The 21,101-nt window shown below is 50.6% G+C and overlaps 1 protein-coding gene across 3 annotated transcripts in view; it reads left to right on the top strand.

Moving 5' to 3' along the window:
* LOC138570308 (cytosolic phospholipase A2 gamma-like) overlaps nt 1–21,101 on the top strand; it is a 642,279-nt gene that overhangs the window by 470,222 nt on the left and 150,956 nt on the right. For all 3 annotated transcript variants that reach the window (XM_069649085.1, XM_069649084.1, XM_069649086.1), the window contains exons 11-13: nt 7,602–7,628; nt 17,499–17,522; nt 18,412–18,435. In XM_069649085.1, the coding sequence (XP_069505186.1) occupies nt 7,602–7,628; nt 17,499–17,522; nt 18,412–18,435 (75 nt within the window). The remainder of the gene's footprint in view (nt 1–7,601; nt 7,629–17,498; nt 17,523–18,411; nt 18,436–21,101) is intronic.

The following is a 21,101-nucleotide window of genomic DNA, read 5'->3' as shown; positions in this document are numbered from 1 at the left end:
GAAGTTACATGGGGAGCAAGGCTGAGAGGGATGCGCTAGGTCATGGGAGTGGGGAGAAGTTACATGGGGAGCAAGGCTGAGAGGGATGCGCTAGGTCATGGGAGTGGGGAGAAGTTACATGGGGAGCAAGGCTGAGAGGGATGCGCTAGGTCATGGGAGTGGGGAGAAGTTACATGGGGAGCAAGGCTGAGAGGTATGTGGTAGGTCAGGGGAACAGGGACAGTTGCGTGGGGAGTTGCGTGGGGAGCAAGGCTGAGAGGGATGCGCTAGGTCATGGGAGTGGGGAGAAGTTACATGGGGAGCAAGGCTGAGAGGGATGCGCTAGGTCATGGGAGTGGGGAGAAGTTACATGGGGAGCAAGGCTGAGAGGGATGCGCTAGGTCATGGGAGTGGGGAGAAGTTACATGGGGAGCAAGGCTGAGAGGGATGCGCTAGGTCATGGGAGTGGGGAGAAGTTACATGGGGAGCAAGGCTGAGAGGGATGCGCTAGGTCATGGGAGTGGGGAGAAGTTACATGGGGAGCAAGGCTGAGAGGGATGCGCTAGGTCATGGGAGTGGGGAGAAGTTACATGGGGAGCAAGGCTGAGAGGGATGCGCTAGGTCATGGGAGTGGGGAGAAGTTACATGGGGAGCAAGGCTGAGAGGGATGCGCTAGGTCATGGGAGTGGGGAGAAGTTACATGGGGAGCAAGGCTGTGAGGGATGCGCTAGGTCATGGGAGTGGGGAGAAGTTACATGGGGAGCAAGGCTGAGAGGGATGCGCTAGGTCATGGGAGTGGGGAGAAGTTACATGGGGAGCAAGGCTGAGAGGGATGCGCTAGGTCATGGGAGTGGGGAGAAGTTACATGGGGAGCAAGGCTGAGAGGGATGCGCTAGGTCATGGGAGTGGGGAGAAGTTACATGGGGAGCAAGGCTGAGAGGGATGCGCTAGGTCATGGGAGTGGGGAGAAGTTACATGGGGAGCAAGGCTGTGAGGGATGCGCTAGGTCAGGGGAGTGGGGAGAAGTTACATGGGGAGCAAGGCTGAGAGGGATGCGCTAGGTCATGGGAGTGGGGAGAAGTTACATGGGGAGCAAGGCTGAGAGGGATGCGCTAGGTCATGGGAGTGGGGAGAAGTTACATGGGGAGCAAGGCTGAGAGGGATGCGCTAGGTCAGGGGAGTGGGGAGAAGTTACATGGGGAGCAAGGCTGAGAGGGATGCGCTAGGTCATGGGAGTGGGGAGAAGTTACATGGGGAGCAAGGCTGAGAGGGATGCGCTAGGTCATGGGAGAAGTTACATGGGGAGCAAGGCTGAGAGGGATGCGGTAGGTCATGGGAGTGGGGAGAAGTTACATGGGGAGCAAGGCTGAGAGGGATGCGCTAGGTCATGGGAGTGGGGAGAAGTTACATGGGGAGCAAGGCTGAGAGGGATGCGCTAGGTCATGGGAGTGGGGAGAAGTTACATGGGGAGCAAGGCTGAGAGGGATGCGCTAGGTCATGGGAGTGGGGAGAAGTTACATGGGGAGCAAGGCTGAGAGGGATGCGCTAGGTCATGGGAGTGGGGAGAAGTTACATGGGGAGCAAGGCTGAGAGGGATGCGCTAGGTCAGGGGAGTGGGGAGAAGTTACATGGGGAGCAAGGCTGAGAGGGATGCGCTAGGTCAGGGGAGTGGGGAGAAGTTACATGGGGAGCAAGGCTGAGAGGGATGCGCTAGGTCATGGGAGTGGGGAGAAGTTACATGGGGAGCAAGGCTGAGAGGGATGCGCTAGGTCATGGGAGTGGGGAGAAGTTACATGGGGAGCAAGGCTGAGAGGGATGCGCTAGGTCATGGGAGTGGGGAGAAGTTACATGGGGAGCAAGGCTGAGAGGGATGCGCTAGGTCATGGGAGTGGGGAGAAGTTACATGGGGAGCAAGGCTGAGAGGGATGCGCTAGGTCATGGGAGTGGGGAGAAGTTACATGGGGAGCAAGGCTGAGAGGGATGCGCTAGGTCATGGGAGTGGGGAGAAGTTACATGGGGAGCAAGGCTGAGAGGGATGCGCTAGGTCATGGGAGTGGGGAGAAGTTACATGGGGAGCAAGGCTGAGAGGGATGCGCTAGGTCATGGGAGTGGGGAGAAGTTACATGGGGAGCAAGGCTGAGAGGGATGCGCTAGGTCATGGGAGTGGGGAGAAGTTACATGGGGAGCAAGGCTGAGAGGGATGCGCTAGGTCATGGGAGTGGGGAGAAGTTACATGGGGAGCAAGGCTGAGAGGGATGCGCTAGGTCAGGGGAGTGGGGAGAAGTTACATGGGGAGCAAGGCTGTGAGGGATGCGCTAGGTCAGGGGAGTGGGGAGAAGTTACATGGGGAGCAAGGCTGAGAGGGATGCGCTAGGTCATGGGAGTGGGGAGAAGTTACATGGGGAGCAAGGCTGAGAGGGATGCGCTAGGTCAGGGGAGTGGGGAGAAGTTACATGGGGAGCAAGGCTGAGAGGGATGCGCTAGGTCATGGGAGTGGGGAGAAGTTACATGGGGAGCAAGGCTGAGAGGGATGCGCTAGGTCATGGGAGTGGGGAGAAGTTACATGGGGAGCAAGGCTGAGAGGGATGCGCTAGGTCATGGGAGTGGGGAGAAGTTACATGGGGTGCAAGGCTGAGAGGGATGCGCTAGGTCATGGGAGTGGGGAGAAGTTACATGGGGAGCAAGGCTGAGAGGGATGCGCTAGGTCATGGGAGTGGGGAGAAGTTACATGGGGAGCAAGGCTGAGAGGGATGCGCTAGGTCATGGGAGTGGGGAGAAGTTACATGGGGAGCAAGGCTGAGAGGGATGCGCTAGGTCATGGGAGTGGGGAGAAGTTACATGGGGAGCAAGGCTGAGAGGGATGCGCTAGGTCATGGGAGTGGGGAGAAGTTACATGGGGAGCAAGGCTGAGAGGGATGCTCTAGGTCATGGGAGTGGGGAGAAGTTACATGGGGAGCAAGGCTGAGAGGGATGCGCTAGGTCATGGGAGTGGGGAGAAGTTACATGGGGAGCAAGGCTGAGAGGGATGCGCTAGGTCATGGGAGTGGGGAGAAGTTACATGGGGAGCAAGGCTGAGAGGGATGCGCTAGGTCATGGGAGTGGGGAGAAGTTACATGGGGAGCAAGGCTGAGAGGGATGCGCTAGGTCATGGGAGTGGGGAGAAGTTACATGGGGAGCAAGGCTGAGAGGTATGTGGTAGGTCAGGGGAACAGGGACAGTTGCGTGGGGAGTTGCGTGGGGAGCAAGGCTGAGAGGGATGCGCTAGGTCATGGGAGTGGGGAGAAGTTACATGGGGAGCAAGGCTGAGAGGGATGCGCTAGGTCATGGGAGTGGGGAGAAGTTACATGGGGAGCAAGGCTGAGAGGGATGCGCTAGGTCATGGGAGTGGGGAGAAGTTACATGGGGAGCAAGGCTGAGAGGGATGCGCTAGGTCATGGGAGTGGGGAGAAGTTACATGGGGAGCAAGGCTGAGAGGGATGCGCTAGGTCATGGGAGTGGGGAGAAGTTACATGGGGAGCAAGGCTGAGAGGGATGCGCTAGGTCATGGGAGTGGGGAGAAGTTACATGGGGAGCAAGGCTGAGAGGTATGTGGTAGGTCAGGGGAACAGGGACAGTTGCGTGGGGAGTTGCGTGGGGAGCAAGGCTGAGAGGGATGCGCTAGGTCATGGGAGTGGGGAGAAGTTACATGGGGAGCAAGGCTGAGAGGGATGCGCTAGGTCATGGGAGTGGGGAGAAGTTACATGGGGAGCAAGGCTGAGAGGTATGTGGTAGGTCAGGGGAACAGGGACAGTTGCGTGGGGAGTTGCGTGGGGAGCAAGGCTGAGAGGGATGCGCTAGGTCATGGGAGTGGGGAGAAGTTACATGGGGAGCAAGGCTGAGAGGGATGCGCTAGGTCATGGGAGTGGGGAGAAGTTACATGGGGAGCAAGGCTGAGAGGGATGCGCTAGGTCATGGGAGTGGGGAGAAGTTACATGGGGAGCAAGGCTGAGAGGGATGCGCTAGGTCATGGGAGTGGGGAGAAGTTACATGGGGAGCAAGGCTGAGAGGGATGCGCTAGGTCATGGGAGTGGGGAGAAGTTACATGGGGAGCAAGGCTGAGAGGGATGCGCTAGGTCATGGGAGTGGGGAGAAGTTACATGGGGAGCAAGGCTGAGAGGGATGCGCTAGGTCATGGGAGTGGGGAGAAGTTACATGGGGAGCAAGGCTGAGAGGTATGTGGTAGGTCAGGGGAACAGGGACAGTTGCGTGGGGAGTTGCGTGGGGAGCAAGGCTGAGAGGGATGCGCTAGGTCATGGGAGTGGGGAGAAGTTACATGGGGAGCAAGGCTGAGAGGGATGCGCTAGGTCATGGGAGTGGGGAGAAGTTACATGGGGAGCAAGGCTGAGAGGGATGCGCTAGGTCATGGGAGTGGGGAGAAGTTACATGGGGAGCAAGGCTGAGAGGGATGCGCTAGGTCATGGGAGTGGGGAGAAGTTACATGGGGAGCAAGGCTGAGAGGGATGCGCTAGGTCATGGGAGTGGGGAGAAGTTACATGGGGAGCAAGGCTGAGAGGGATGCGCTAGCTCATGGGAGTGGGGAGAAGTTACATGGGGAGCAAGGCTGAGAGGGATGCGCTAGGTCATGGGAGTGGGGAGAAGTTACATGGGGAGCAAGGCTGAGAGGGATGCGCTAGGTCATGGGAGTGGGGAGAAGTTACATGGGGAGCAAGGCTGAGAGGGATGCGCTAGGTCATGGGAGTGGGGAGAAGTTACATGGGGAGCAAGGCTGAGAGGGATGCGCTAGGTCATGGGAGTGGGGAGAAGTTACATGGGGAGCAAGGCTGAGAGGGATGCGCTAGGTCATGGGAGTGGGGAGAAGTTACATGGGGAGCAAGGCTGAGAGGGATGCGCTAGGTCATGGGAGTGGGGAGAAGTTACATGGGGAGCAAGGCTGAGAGGGATGCGCTAGGTCATGGGAGTGGGGAGAAGTTACATGGGGAGCAAGGCTGAGAGGGATGCGCTAGGTCATGGGAGTGGGGAGAAGTTACATGGGGAGCAAGGCTGAGAGGGATGCGCTAGGTCATGGGAGTGGGGAGAAGTTACATGGGGAGCAAGGCTGAGAGGGATGCGCTAGGTCATGGGAGTGGGGAGAAGTTACATGGGGAGCAAGGCTGAGAGGGATGCGCTAGGTCATGGGAGTGGGGAGAAGTTACATGGGGAGCAAGGCTGAGAGGGATGCGCTAGGTCATGGGAGTGGGGAGAAGTTACATGGGGAGCAAGGCTGAGAGGGATGCGCTAGGTCATGGGAGTGGGGAGAAGTTACATGGGGAGCAAGGCTGAGAGGGATGCGCTAGGTCATGGGAGTGGGGAGAAGTTACATGGGGAGCAAGGCTGAGAGGGATGCGCTAGGTCATGGGAGTGGGGAGAAGTTACATGGGGAGCAAGGCTGTGAGGGATGCGCTAGGTCATGGGAGTGGGGAGAAGTTACATGGGGAGCAAGGCGGAGAGGGATGCGCTAGGTCAGGGGAGTGGGGAGAAGTTACATGGGGAGCAAGGCTGAGAGGGATGCGCTAGGTCAGGGGAGTGGGGAGAAGTTACATGGGGAGCAAGGCTGAGAGGGATGCGCTAGGTCATGGGAGTGGGGAGAAGTTACATGGGGAGCAAGGCTGAGAGGGATGCGCTAGGTCATGGGAGTGGGGAGAAGTTACATGGGGAGCAAGGCTGAGAGGGATGCGCTAGGTCATGGGAGTGGGGAGAAGTTACATGGGGAGCAAGGCTGAGAGGGATGCGCTAGGTCATGGGAGTGGGGAGAAGTTACATGGGAGCAAGGCGGAGAGGGATGCGCTAGGTCATGGGAGTGGGGAGAAGTTACATGGGGAGCAAGGCGGAGAGGGATGCGCTAGGTCATGGGAGTGGGGAGAAGTTACATGGGGAGCAAGGCGGAGAGGGATGCGCTAGGTCAGGGGAGTGGGGAGAAGTTACATGGGGAGCAAGGCTGAGAGGGATGCGCTAGGTCATGGGAGTGGGGAGAAGTTACATGGGGAGCAAGGCTGAGAGGGATGCGCTAGGTCATGGGAGTGGGGAGAAGTTACATGGGGAGCAAGGCTGAGAGGGATGCGCTAGGTCATGGGAGTGGGGAGAAGTTACATGGGGAGCAAGGCTGAGAGGGATGCGCTAGGTCATGGGAGTGGGGAGAAGTTACATGGGGAGCAAGGCTGAGAGGGATGCGCTAGGTCATGGGAGTGGGGAGAAGTTACATGGGGAGCAAGGCTGAGAGGGATGCGCTAGGTCATGGGAGTGGGGAGAAGTTACATGGGGAGCAAGGCTGAGAGGGATGCGCTAGGTCATGGGAGTGGGGAGAAGTTACATGGGGAGCAAGGCTGAGAGGGATGCGCTAGGTCAGGGGAGTGGGGAGGAGTTACATGGGGAGCAAGGCTGAGAGGGATGCGCTAGGTCATGGGAGTGGGGAGAAGTTACATGGGGAGCAAGGCTGAGAGGGATGCGCTAGGTCATGGGAGTGGGGAGAAGTTACATGGGGAGCAAGGCTGAGAGGGATGCGCTAGGTCATGGGAGTGGGGAGAAGTTACATGGGGAGCAAGGCTGAGAGGGATGCGCTAGGTCATGGGAGTGGGGAGAAGTTACATGGGGAGCAAGGCTGAGAGGGATGCGCTAGGTCAGGGGAGTGGGGAGAAGTTACATGGGGAGCAAGGCTGTGAGGGATGCGCTAGGTCAGGGGAGTGGGGAGAAGTTACATGGGGAGCAAGGCTGTGAGGGATGCTCGGGACAGGTTGTGTGGGAAAGCACGTGTCTCGAAGTCGGGGAGCGTAGGAAGGGGAGAAGGGTGAAGGTGCAGGCAGGGGAAGTGTTGAATAGTTGCAGCGAGAACCACGCGTACACAAGGGGGAAATTGGACAGACGCACAAGGTCTGCGAGTTGCGTGGAGGGCAGCGATGTGACTGTCCCTCCCCGCACCTTCTTGCCTTGTGGACACCAATGCAGGGTGAAGTCCACCGCGCTCACAATCTGTGCTGTTAACCCATCGCCGCCAAACACCCGCGTCGCGCAACATCAACTCTCAGCACCTTAATCTCCATATTCCGTTTCTCTGAGTCCCTTGGGGCTGATTTTTTGGCTCATATCTTCTTTAAGGTGGGTGGCGCCAGTTCAGCGATGATGCTCGCCAGAGTTTTCTGGCATTCATGTTGTGTGGTACACACAGATGGACACCAGGTCTTGGAATGTATCCAGGTCTAGGCTTTTTGTAGATTTCACTCCCGTGTTTAATGGCACTAAGTGTGTTTTTCATAGACAGTTCCCACAAAAGCTTTTTAATATGATTATGGTGAATTGCACCCTTTTGATACCCATCAACATGTTGGCTGTAATAATATCACATTTGTATATAGCATTTGAGAATGGATCCCCCCCCACCCTAAGCGCTGTAATACGTGTTGTCATCCCCCGGTGCAAGCGCTGAACTCGCTGTGCAATCATGTCTTTGAATGGATGGTGTGCCACTGCTCTGCACTGCCCACAGTGCCACTCTTTATAACATATGCCATCTCATTAGTTCTGCTCACATGAGGTGTTCCACGTGTACTCATTTCTACCCTTTTCTCTTTCTCTTTCCTGCAATGTCACAGTCGATGCCCTCATCACAAAGCATGGTGGTAAGTGGTTTCCCCACTTTATTCTTTATATATAATCGGAAATGTCATGAACCCCACAATGTATTTGTTTACTATATGTTGTTGGTGTGTGCCTTGGCTCCAGAGTGGAAAGTCATATGGCATGTATTGCCAGTGCTGTGAGTCAGGTGGTGCATGACGTCACATGGCATGTATTGTCAGTGCTGTGAGTCAGGTGGTGCATGACGTCACATGGCATGCATTGTCACTGCGGCATGCATTGTCACTGCTGTGAGTCAGGTGGTGCATGACGTCACATGGCATGCATTGTCACTGCTGTGAGTCAGGTGGTGCATGACGTCACATGGCATGTATTGTCACTGCTGTGAGTCAGGTGGTGCATGAGTGACGTCATGCATTGCCACTGCTGTGAGTCAGGTGGTGCATGACGTCATATGGCATGTATTGTCTCTGCTGTGAGTCAGGTGGTGCATGACGTCACATGGCATGCATTGCCAGTGCTGTGAGTCAGGTGGTGCATGACGTCACATGGCATGCATTGTCACTGCTGTGAGTCAGGCGGTGCATGACGTCACATGGCATGTATTGTCAGTGCTGTGAGTCAGGTGGTGCATGACGTCACATGGCATGTATTGTCACTGATGTGAGTCAGGTGGTGCATGACGTCACATGGCATGTATTGCCAGTGCTGTGAGTCAGGTGGTGCATGACGTCACATGGCATGTATTGTCAGTGCTGTGAGTCAGGTGGTGCATGACGTCACATGGCATGTATTGTCAGTGCTGTGAGTCAGGTGATGCATGACGTCACATGGCATGCATTCCCACTGCTGTGAGTCAGGTGGTGCATGACGTCACATGGCATGCATTGTCACTGCTGTGAGTCAGGTGGTGCATGACGTCATATGGCATGCATTGTCACATGGCATGTATTGTCAGTGCTGTGAGTCAGGTGGTGCATGACGTCACATGGCATGCATTGCCACTGCTGTGAGTCAGGTGGTGCATGACGTCACATGGCATGCATTGCCACTGCTGTGAGTCAGGTGGTGCATGACGTCACATGGCATGCATTGTCAGTGCTGTGAGTCAGATGGTGCATGACGTCACATGGCATGCATTGTCACTGCTGTGAGTCAGGTGGTGCATGACGTCACATGGCATGCATTGTCACTGATGTGAGTCAGGTGGTGCATGACGTCACATGGCATGTATTGCCAGTGCTGTGAGTCAGGTGGTGCATGACGTCACATGGCATGTATTGTCAGTGCTGTGAGTAAGGTGGTGCATGACGTCACATGGCATGTATTGTCACTGCTGTGAGTCAGGTGGTGCATGACGTCACATGGCATGTATTGCCACTGCTGTGAGTCAGGTGGTGCATGACGTCATATGGCATGTATTGCCAGTGCTGTGACTCAGGTGGTGCATGTATATTGTGATTGCTGGTTATTGCTCCACCGGCACCAGCCTAGGGCGTGTGCATTGATGTGTCGCCCTTATGCTGTGCCAATCCCTCACCTATGATCCACAACCTCTGACGCTTTGCCCATTTTTGCTCGGATTATATTCGTATTTGGGGTTTTATATCGAGCAATGCTCCAGGAACTCCCGATATCCTTTCCTGGGGAAGTAACTATAACGTCAAAGAAGCCAAACCGTCCTTCCAAACAAGTCACTATTTGCTATTGTAATGTTATCAGTAATCAATCTCCATCAGTCACTTGTACTGTGACGAAGAAGAATGGGAGAAGGATGAAGAATGATCAGTGTAAGAGACGAGGAAGATGGGGCAAAGGATGATGAATGCACCATGGAGAGAGACCAAGCACTGTGGGCCTACGCTGGGGAGGGCCCAACACCTCCTCATAAAAACCAAGGAATGACCAATGGATCTCGATTCCAAAGCCCGGGAGATCTGAATCCCAGCTGAGGAAGCAGTCGGTGGGCGCAAAGCTTCCTGTTGTGGAGCAGGCCACCCAGACCGAGGGAAGAAAGAAGCATTTGGAAGCACAAGCCCGACCGAACATTAGAGGGAAACCTGGAAGCGGTGGCATGACCCAGACAGGGTGGACCAAGCAGCCGGTGAATACCAAGACTGTACCGGGAACAACTCTGTAGAGCCGGGGAAGCAAGAATAGGAAGTGCACCCGACCCCACAGGAAGACCCAGCGACACCTGTATGACGGAGGTAACGGGAATGCCAGGAGACCCGGGTGGGGGAAGTGGCACGAATCGAATGAAGATTACCCAGGGACCAATCATACTCGACCCAGTACCCGAGAAGGGGGTGAAGTTAATAAAGATTATGAAAGGACTAATCCTACACATCTCACTATCAGTGAATGCGGGAAGAGTTACAGAGTTTACCAAGGGAAAGAGGGGGGGGGGAGAGTGGGAGAGAGAGGGGGGAGGGGGGAGGGAGAGAGGAAAAAGGGGAGAGAGAGGGGAGAGAGGGGAGAGAGTGGAGAGAGAGGAGAGAGAGGAGAGAGAGGGGGGAGAGAGCGACCATCCACAGATATGGGAAGAATTGTATGTGAAACATAACCCACAGTACAGGGCACAATCCCCAGTATTTCATAAGTTGAACAGAGAGACACTGGTTTGGAGGGTAGCGAGCACCTGGGTCAGTGGTCTGGAAGGCTTGGCTTGAACAAGGAACTGTGGCAGTAGTAGGAAAGGGAAAGCCCCAGAAAAACTTTGAAGAATTAAAGGAACTTGTTCACAGAATCACCAAAAACCATCCCAAGAAAGGCCTGCTGAGGCTATAAAAGCCTGTGCAGGAGAAGGGAGACCTTCTCCTGGACCCCTCTTTTCTTTGGGGTAGCGCTAGGGACAGAACAGGGTAGTTTGGGAGAGAGGGCAGTTCAGCACCCTAGTTAGATGTGTGTTCGGTAGTGCAAGCCCCTTTCTATTGGGGATAGCCCGGGCCTTCTCTTTAATATATAAATAAAATGACTGCCAAAATGTCACCAGTGACCCTGTGCCCTTATTCTGACCTACCAGAACAACGTGTGGAAGCATAATTCAATTAGTATCACGTGATAGTGCAGGGTTCCTATCGTGTTATCTTCATTTTATTGAGCTTCTAATTGTATATGATTTTGTCTTCTTGCTTCGGGTCTGCATTCTGGGACGCCTTGGGGATCATTTCGCACATTAAATCTATACAATAAAATAAATAATAAATAAGTGTAGGCTTGTGGAATGCTCCAGATAAACCAGGACAGAACCACAAAAGGATCTTGCGTCGGGCCAGCCCCGCGCAAGGTTTTGGTGTGAATCCGGCCAGTGGGTCAGCCTGCACAGCAGGTGGGCAGGTTACTGCTCTGCTCCCTCGCTGACGACACCACACACACAGGTCCAAAATCCTGACGTTTTAGACCCACTCATACCAGGTGGTTCTTTTTCTTCATTTGAAGAGCATACACATTGACTTTCTTGAATACTGCAGCACTTGTACTCTGTTGTGCTCAGCTTTCGCTTCTTGCGTGAGAACTCAGCATTGCGAGCCGTGAGGAGGCTCTTGCTGGTGCCTGTGCTTCCTGGAGGAGGCGGGCTTCTGCAAGTCACGTGACGTATCATGTGACCTCTTCGCCTACAAAACGCCGAGCCATCCGCCCGAGGGGCGAATACTGCAGCACTTGTACTCTGTTGTGCTCAGCAGGAGAAACGCTTTCGCTTCTTGCGTGAGAACTCAGCATTGCGAGCCGTGAGGAGGCTCTTGCTGGTGCCTGTGCTTCCTGGAGGAGGCGGGCTTCTGCAAGTCACGTGACGTATCACGTGACCTCTTCGCCTACAAAACGCCGAGCCATCCACCCTCGCGCCAAAGCCCGTAGGAGACAAGCCCTTTGGCTGTTGTGCGGCTGTTTGGCGGTCTGAGGTGCACCCAAACAGGTATTTAACTAGCGCGCTTCCCGCGCACCTATACCAGCAAGCAACAAGTATAACAACCGCAATGAGACTGCGCAGCTCGCCTCTCGAAGAAGACATGGAAGTACAAGAGGGGTCCTATATAGAAGCAGAGTGCGCGCCAGGGAGGGGGGTATCCACAGTCCCTGAAGTAGACTCAGTAGACACACAGGAGACGCAAACCCTTACTGATGCACAACAAACTCCAGCGGAAAGGTTCCCAAATCTCAACATTCAAAAAATATGGAAAAGAGGGTTAGAGTACACTCTGACAACTGAAAAAATCCAGACAAGAATTAATGATCACTTCCCTAGGAAAAGGAACAAGAGCACCAATGACCTAGAGGGCTTTACTGACCCTACCTGGCATCTACCATCACATAAATCCAATACCCAGGCCACAAGCACACCAATGGAGGTCTCAGAAGCAAATACCACCCCAACAAACAAAACTCAAGGTTCCAGGGCAATCTTACTGAGAAACCGCAGCCAACAAGAAGAGCCTTTGGCCATCTCACCGGAAGGCCCTCCATTGGCACCAGAAAACACATTGGCAGCCCTGAGCTATGTTTTAAACTCTCTGGTCTCAGTGTTCGAACTACTGAAAACAGAGGTGCAAATACAAGCAGGACATCTCTTGGAAATGTCGCAAGAAATTGCGAAAAATGAATCATCTATGGTCGCTTTAAACAATATCTTGAATAGTATCCTGATTCCAACTCTAAAGGAAACACAAACAGAGGGCATCAAACAGGGGCTAGACATCGCCCAAATTCAAAGTTTACTGAAGGAGGGGGCAAAAAATAACTTAACCACTCATAATCTCATAAAGGCAATCCCCTCGGAAATTCAAAAACTGCAAATACAGAACAAGACTCTAAACGAAGAAGGGTCAAAAGATCCCTTCGATGATACACCACTCTCAAATTCAATCTTGGAAGAATTTAGAAGGTTGGCAAATGTGGATATTGACTATATAGAAGTTCTTAACAACAGCCCTCATAAAACCCAAGAGGAGGAAGGAAAGAAAACCGATAGTACAAATCAAAATATCGAGGCCCCACAGATAACGAGAAGGAGGAAATGTCACAAAAGGGGAAAACAAAGAGAGACCACCTCTTCCCAACCTTCAGGGGAAACAAGGAAGAAACCCAAAAACCAGAAAAATAAGGCAAAAAAGAAAGCAGGGGTAAATTTATTCCTGAAAAACCTCTCTACTCCCACAGCTGAAAAGACAACTGATCCCATTGTCACTGCATCTCCAGCTACTAACCTTTTACAATCATCAAAAACACAGGAGGCCCTCGCAAGCAAGAGCGCCCCTGAGACAACCCAGGGCAAAAAGACGTGCTCAACGGGCAGAGAGAGTCCTAGCAAAACCAAGGTCCAAACATCAAACGCTGGGATGCAAACGGATCTCATATTTCCATTATCTGTAGCTCCCGTTAACCAAAAAAGCATACTGGCTTCTACAAACATCAAGATGGCTCCAATATTTTTAAAACAAAATTTAAATAAAGAACCAAGAAAGGAACCCGGTGGGGAGCCCAAGCAAGCATTGAGAAAAATGGCCCCTATTTTTCTGAAGCCGTCAGATAAAAAAGCTCCTGCATTACAAGAAAGAAACACACTTCCCGGGCCAGCCAGCAAAGAAGTGACATCACCAAGCCCCTTACTCAACGAAGGAATTTGCTGGAACGGGTCCGGGAAATTTATAAACCTGGAAAGGTATCCTCAAAACGGAGAAAGAGAGGGAAACGAACAAAAACAACAAATCCCCATAGCAAGAAACGAGGAATTAGCGGCATCGAACTTTACAATCCCAAGGTTGTGGCTTAGACTAGAGAATCAGAGTACAAGGATATCACTATGCAGATCCGTCCTACTGTCGGAAATCCAAAAGAACTATAATCTCTATCTTTTTGATTCAGAGGATATTGAATACTTAGCCTTCCCATTCAGGGAGGATAAATTCTTTGTGGAGATAGCCCTCACCTCAAGAAAGGCACAACAGGCGCTCATTAATAATAAAGACGACCTGGCTAAAGAAGGGCTTTGGGTATATGAATCAGAGGAAGAAGGAATGTATGGAAGTTACCGGTGGCATAACCAGACCGCAGAAGAACCTGCATCCACTTCTGAGGGCACTGCCGGAACTTATGGAGAGCCCCAAAGCAGTGTAACAAGCAGCCGCAGTTTAAAAGAAGACCTGATAACTAAACTCCCAGAAATCATCTCGCAAATCCTCCAGAAACTGGGCGAGGAACAGAACAGTCTTTAGTCAGAGAGGCCTTAGATTAGTCTCATGGAACACCAGAGGCCCAAGCTTTTTGAAGAAAAAGCAACTCAAAAACGACCTCTTAGAACGTAATGACATCTTATTATTTCAGGAAACATGGTTAGCTAATCCTATCGAGATAGAGGGCTTCACAGTGCAAAACCTCAGGGCCTCTCAAAAAGCCAAAGGTAGACCAGCAGGAGGAATGCTAATAGCAACTAAAAATTCCGCCATTAAAAACGTGGTCACGCTATGCAATAATCCAGTGGGCATTCAGGCCACTAAAGCAGAGATAAGACAGAATGACTGTCAGGCAAATCTCATTTTGGTAAATATCTACTGGAACCCAGCCATTTCCAAACTCCGAGACTTCATAGGAACTCTAAATGAGCTCTTCTCTAGGGTTAAGATGATCCACAAAGGAGCACAGATCATTGTAGCAGGAGACCTAAACACAGATCTCATCAGTGTAGGGAACAGGAAAAATAGCTCACCTAAATACAGTACTACACAGAAAGGCAAACAATGGCGGGACTTCTTCCAATCATGGGATCTGGACATGCTACCTATAGACGGCAGCAGTAAGGACAAAATCGGACCTACATGGCGGCAAGGAAGTTTGCAATCAACAATAGACTATATCTTCACCTCTTCTTCACTTTCCCTGCACCAACATCATCTCAACTTAGATTGGGAAGGGGGAAGTGACCATGCGAGGATGGAACTCTACTTTCCTGAAATTCAGAGTTCAGCAAACCCATGCTTTAGACAGGAACTGGAGGGCTTTAAAGGGAAATTGAAAGCACTCAAGTACAAACATGGGGGGGTAAACTTGAATGATCAGCTAGCAACCATTCATCCCTCAATAGTGGCCGAAAAGTGTCATCCAGAAAAATTCGGAAAATTCATATGGTCCACCTGCCGACCAAGCGAAGTACAAACAGTGGGGAAACAGACACATCTCCACCACTTCGACGAGGAAACCTTCAAAAGGAAAAGATGCCTGCGACAAACACTGCGAAGTATAAGACAGACCAGAGCAGAAGATCCCGTTGGCTGCATTCAAAAACTCAAAAAAACCAAACAAATCTATAGAAACTGGTCTAAGAATCACAAACATTTAAAAATACAAGAGGATGGGGAGAGAATGCTTTCGCTTCTTAGCACAAATAACTGCAGAAATTTTTGGGCAGTCCTAAATCAACTTGAAACTGGCCAAAACAGTGCTCTTTGCAACTTAGTGTCGGAATGCAAGTGGGTTGAACACCTGGCCAAGAACTTCGGAGCAACAGGCTCAAGAGACATTAATATCAGCAACATCACCTGGTCTCTGGATTTTACCGTAGAAGACATTGAAGAATTAATTACATCATCCTCTACCTCGAAAGCCGCAGGGCCGAATGGCCTCACATACCAGGTGTTAAAAAATCAGCCAAAACTTTGGTCAAAACTGCTATACTATCTCTTTCAAGGAATAATGAGGGAAAAAACTTTTCCTCCATCGTGGAAGAATGCAGTGATGATCCCATTCTTCAAAGGGGGTGACAGGCTAAGTCCAAAATGCTATAGACCCATAGCTCTCTTGGATATAGACAGCAAAATATTCATGAGAATATTGATGAGGGAACTTTCCCTTTGGGTAGAATCAAACGAAATTCTCCCCCCGCACCAAACAGGTTTCAGGAAGGGTCTTTCTACCAGCCTTAATGGCCTTACACTGAACCTGTTAAGCGAAAGCTCGAATGAGAAAGAAGGCTCGCCGTTGTATGGGGCATGGGTAGATCTGTCCAGGGCATTTGACATGGTGGACAGATCACTCCTATGGCAGAAAATGAGCAAACGGGGAATTCCAGCTCCCCTGCTGGCTATGCTCGTTGAACTACATAAAAACACTACGATCAGAGTGAGGCTGGATGACGCCGGCAACCTCTCAGAAGCAATCCAGGTTCTAAAAGGGGTACGACAAGGTTGCTTGGGTGCACCTTTGCTTTTCAATCTTTTCCTCTCAGACATAGGAGACTTCTTGGCCTCGGCGTCGCTGATCTGTCCCAGGATCAACAGCAGAAGAATTCACTGGCTGGCCTATGCGGACGATCTCGTTCTCTTGGATGGATCACCATTAGGACTGCAACATCTCTTATCTAAACTCAATGAATACGCCAAGTTAAATGGCCTTAAAATAAACCCACTAAAATCTAAGGTCCTGGTTTTCAAACATCCAAGGAAAAAGGTAACATCAAGGATCTGGGTTTTGGATAATGAGGAAATTCCCAGAGTAGATGAGCTAACATACCTGGGATACGAAGTCTTAGCCCATCCAACTGTAAACAAGGCGAATTCATCCATTCACAACAAGACCTCGAAAATCATTGCGCAAATGAAAAACCTAAATGGAAAATTTTGTAAATTTTCACTGTTACCACTCAAGAAATTCTATGTAGGCAAAGTAGTTCCTGTCCTCCTCTACGGATTGGAGGCAAAACCTCTGCTGTGGAACTATGATTGGTACAAAATTGAGGGCCTTATTTGGAAATCCTCCATCAGGCTTCCAATGTGTACAGCGTCAGCTAGTCTGAGGTTCGAATTAGGCTTGACCTCACTGAGCTGCTACGCAGAGTGGAAACTCCTCTCACTATACCGTAATATAATCACAGCCAGTGAGGCCACCCTCTTTTTCGACATAAATCAACATCTAAAGAAAGCAAAATCAAAACAGCTATCGAGCCTAGAAAAGAAGATCGGACAGATTCTGCATAAGCTTGATTTAACAACAGAAACCCTGCTACAAAACCCTTTGAAAGTAAAAAAAAACCTAAAAATGGCTGACTGGATCGACACAATCACAAGAGTCAGAAACTTAAAACCACTGAACTATTTCCTGATTGTAGACAGGAAACTGGGAACCATGCCACGCTATCTGGAAAAATTCCCAGATCGTGAAACAAGAAACAGTTTTCTCAGACTACGTCTGAATTTAGCCCACACAGGAGAAATACTGGCTCAAAGAAACCAGGGAGAGAAGGCAATAAAATTCTGTGAAATCTGCAAAACTCCGAACCTCCAAACCTTGAAACACTTGCTATTGGAATGCGAAGGCACATGGGCCATAAGAGTGACTTTCCTGAGGAGATTCGTCAGCAGAGAAGAGAGCTTAATCCAAGATGCATTCTGGAACAGACTGATCTCCGGCCAGGAAATTATGCTCACTGCCGCGATAGTAAAAGTATCAGAGGAACTCACCATTTTAACAAAGCATCAAAAGATGACACAGTCTAATGAGCTGCCTGGTGGTCACTCATTGGCCCATCAGGATTTTTTAGCTACTCCCTGGCTTCCGAGAACCGTTAGTAATTTTATCTAAGGAAATGCACTATGCTTTTGTAAAGGTTTTCTTGTAAAACCAAAAACAAATAAATAAATAAAAAAAAAAAAAAAACACAGGTCCAAAATAATCCAGAGTTGGGTCTGTTTACTTTAGAACATTTGTGGAGATTTGTGCATCGATGCCAAAGTTATCTGTGCCCAAACAGTGCCCAGCCTGCAGTGCCCTGCCTACAGTGCCCGCAACACAGCAATGGCTACAGGGCACCATTGCTGACCCTGTCATATATTTTCTATAACATGTGGTTCGTGTTAATGGATTTGGAAAGTGTGCAAATAGGAACTTGCTCTACATTGAAACATTATTTATTTATTTTTTAGGAATTGCTGGAATACATCTCCCAGGTAACTATTGGATGAATTCTTTGCATGTTGGTAATATGTCAGTAACTGTCTGTTCTGAAATGCACAATGTGATTGGCGTGTGTATTCTACGTCTTACATGTTCATGCCAGATGGTAGACGCCTTCAAAATAGTGTTTTCCATCATGTTCACACAAAGGACCACACTACTCGCCGGGCCCTGGACCCCTGTGGAGTAGGGTGGGCCCTAGCTCCTAACCAGCTGCTGGATGTTGCCATCACTGTGGCCAGTCACTTTGATGCATTCACTCTGTGGGGCAGTCCTCTGAACATGTATATTTGGGGGTAAGAGTGTAAGCAGCGGGGGCGGGGGGTGTTGGATGAAGAGGGTTCGGGGGATCTTCTGCTATCAAATAATGACATCAAAGTAAATGCCCCGAAGGGAGTTACCCCCAAGTCACCCACTATGATGAGAAGGAGGAGGAGGAAAGCTGGCACCAGGGTGGTATTGCTGGGGGGAGGGTGTAAAGTGGGAGATGTCCTAGAGTGAGGTGGTTAGGGCACTGAGCCAAACATGGGGCGAGTGATAGAGTACCAGGGCACGCATGCGCGTGTGTGTCTGTGTTTAAGAAAGTGTCCATTTGCATTCGTCACCAGCTCTGGGCCCCCGACCCTGGCGTGAGTGTTGGGGTAACAGCTATTCAGTGGGCTGATTTTCCACTACAGGCTACACAGGACCCAGCTAAAAGTCTGTGACCCACACATGCAGTCTTTTCAAAAATGTGCCATGCGCCCAACCAATCAGGTGGACTGTTCTTCAACTACCCAACTAAATCACCCATACTATGATGGCGCCTGTAATCTGCGGTAATGGAAGGGATATGATCGTGCCCGACATTGACACGTGGTTTGTTTTTTCATGATTGTGTAGGAATTGCTGCGCTGCATCTCCCAGGTAAGCACCCCTATCACTCTTTATTTAAGCGAATGCTGTGTGCGGCTGATGGCTCGATGAATGCTGATTTCAGGTCTGAAATGCACAGTATGAATGGCCAGCCCTGGTCTCCATGCACAATACCAGAGCCCGGTGCTGGATGCATGCGGTGCTATGTTATACACCTGTTATACACCACACATCCACAGTGCAGTGGTCTTGAAACACTGAAGCTTGTCCATGTAGAGATGCCCATGTAGCTTTTTGAGCACCCCATTTTGCACCTAGTGTGATTCCATCGTCCCGAGAGTGTGTTGGATTCCATCATCCTGAGAGTGTGTTGGATTCTATCATCATGAGAGTGTGTTGGATTCCATCATCCCGAGAGTGTGTTGGATTCCATCATCCTGAGAGTGTGTTGGATTCTATCATCATGAGAGTGTGTTGGATTCCATCATCCTGAGAGTGTTTTGGATTCTATCATCATGAGAGTGTGTTGGATTCCATCATCCTGAGAGTGTGTTGGATTCTATCATCATGTGAGTGTGTTGGATTCTATCGGACCCTTCAGGATAATCTCTAAAATGGGTGCAGTCAATTATTCGTGGGACATGGGGTACCCCTACGGTAGACCCTCAAGCCTTTCCATAGGTGAGAGGAAATCTCATGTCTTCTGCTAGCTTCAGGGCAAGAGGAGGATGAGAGTGAGACCCTTCCTGATTTAATGCCTAGCGACCCTTGGGATGTCTCAGTGGAGGGGAGTGTATCTCTCTCCAGAACTGACTCCAGAGTATGCCCTTCTGTTTTCACTGAACCCGGCCTCAACCAATGGTGCAGGCATGAAATTGACACTGATGGCGTTGTCCATTGGAGGCTCTTTGTGGATTACAGAGTAGTCAATGTACTCACAAAGACTGATGCTCAACCGTTGCCCAGGGCTGATGAGCTTGTGGACACCATAGGGGCTGCCAAGTTTCTAAGTACCTTTGACCTCACATCAGGCTATTGGCAACTAGCTCTGACTGACCAGGCCAAGGAGAAAATGGCTTGCTCAACCAGTGAGGGGCTCTACCAGTTTAGAGTCATGCCTTTTGGGTTGAAGAATACCCCTGCCACATTCCAAAGGCTTGTCAATCATGACCTCAGTGTACTAGGGGTCTTCTGTTTGTCTATCTAGGGGAATCCAAAGAAACGAATGAAAGACAACCTGATAGGGAGAAAACACCGGAAATGAGTCCGAAAGTCTTGGTCAAGGGGAGCAGGGGTTTCGGGGGGTGCCCCGCTCCACTTGTTCATTATTCCGGGACTTAAAAGGTAAGCGGGCAAAAAGCAAACGAAAAAAAAACGTAGGACACTGAAACGCTGGTTCCCTGCCATGTGCATAAAGGTAACCAGCGTTGCAGGGAGATTGAGGAGGCTGCGGGACAGTTCGCTGTGTGCCAACAGAAGGTAAGCGGAGCGGGTGGTCCATCATGTCCGTGGGAGACAAAATCAAAAGTAGTTTTAAAAAAAATTACTTTAGGTTTTTTTCTTCCTTGCTCATTTCGGATTAGAATATTTCTTGGTCATCCTATCTAGACAACATTGCTCTCTACAGTTCCACCTGGGAAGAGCATTTGACTCATTTGGACATGATGTTGCAGGCCATGAAACGGGCCACCAAGTACCAGATGGCCAAGGGGAAGGTCAGATACCTTGGTCATGAAGTAGGAGGGTGTTGAATCCAACCTTTCCCCAGCAAAGTACAAGCTGTACAGGACTGGGAGACTCCCACTACTCAAACCCAGGTGAGATTTTGTGGGGCCTCATTGGGTACTACAGAGACGTCATGGCAGACTACGGCACCATAGCTGCCCCTCTGACATCACCCAAGCCACCCAAGAAGGTTCATTAGACTGAAGACTGTCAGAGGGCATTTGGTGGCTTGAAGGAAAGTCTGTATAGGGCACCTGTGTTCTGTGCTCCTGACTACAGCAAACACCTTATTGTACAGACTGATTCCAGTGACACAGTTGGATGGCAAAGGGAGTGAACATCCCATTAGCATCATTAGTAGGCAACTCAAAGGTGGAGAACTTAGGTGGGCCACCATTGAAAGGGAATGCTTTAGTATAGTTCGGAGCCTTGGACCTTACCTTACTGGGTCTACCTTCAAGGTCCAAATTGACCATAAGTCCTTTAAGTGGCTTATGCAGATGTAGGATAAAAACCCTAAACTGCTCAGTGGTCCATTAGCCTGCAAGTACTCAACTTCACTATTGAGCACAGACCAGGGAAGAGTCCTGATAATGAAGATGGCCTTTCCAGAAGGTATGTTGACTCCTGGATGAGGTTGACCATATCATGGGAGATCAGCCACCCTAACCTCAGTCTGCGGGGGGCACCTGTGATGCTGGAAATGCATTGGAGGGACAGAGCCTCCTTGTCCTTGTTCTATACCTCCTTATTCTGTGTGTTATGTGTATTTTGCAGCACAAGAGTCCAGTTACATTACATTACATTTATAGTGCGCACTATTGACCCTCAGGCATAAAGGCGCAGATCAAACAACAAGTATTAAACAAACAATGGGACACCAAGACACTTCATCCTCATAAGAAAAGAACGTAAAAAAATAAGATAAACGGGAACAAGCTGATGTTTACCACTTGTTACACCGGCTATACACCTCCGGTCATACGAGAGGT

This window comes from Ambystoma mexicanum, chromosome 2q (assembly GCF_040938575.1).
Source record: "Ambystoma mexicanum isolate Mex_15411 chromosome 2q, UKY_AmexF1_1, whole genome shotgun sequence".
NCBI lineage: Eukaryota > Metazoa > Chordata > Amphibia > Caudata > Ambystomatidae > Ambystoma > Ambystoma mexicanum.
This window is presented reverse-complemented; position numbering and strand designations above follow the sequence as displayed.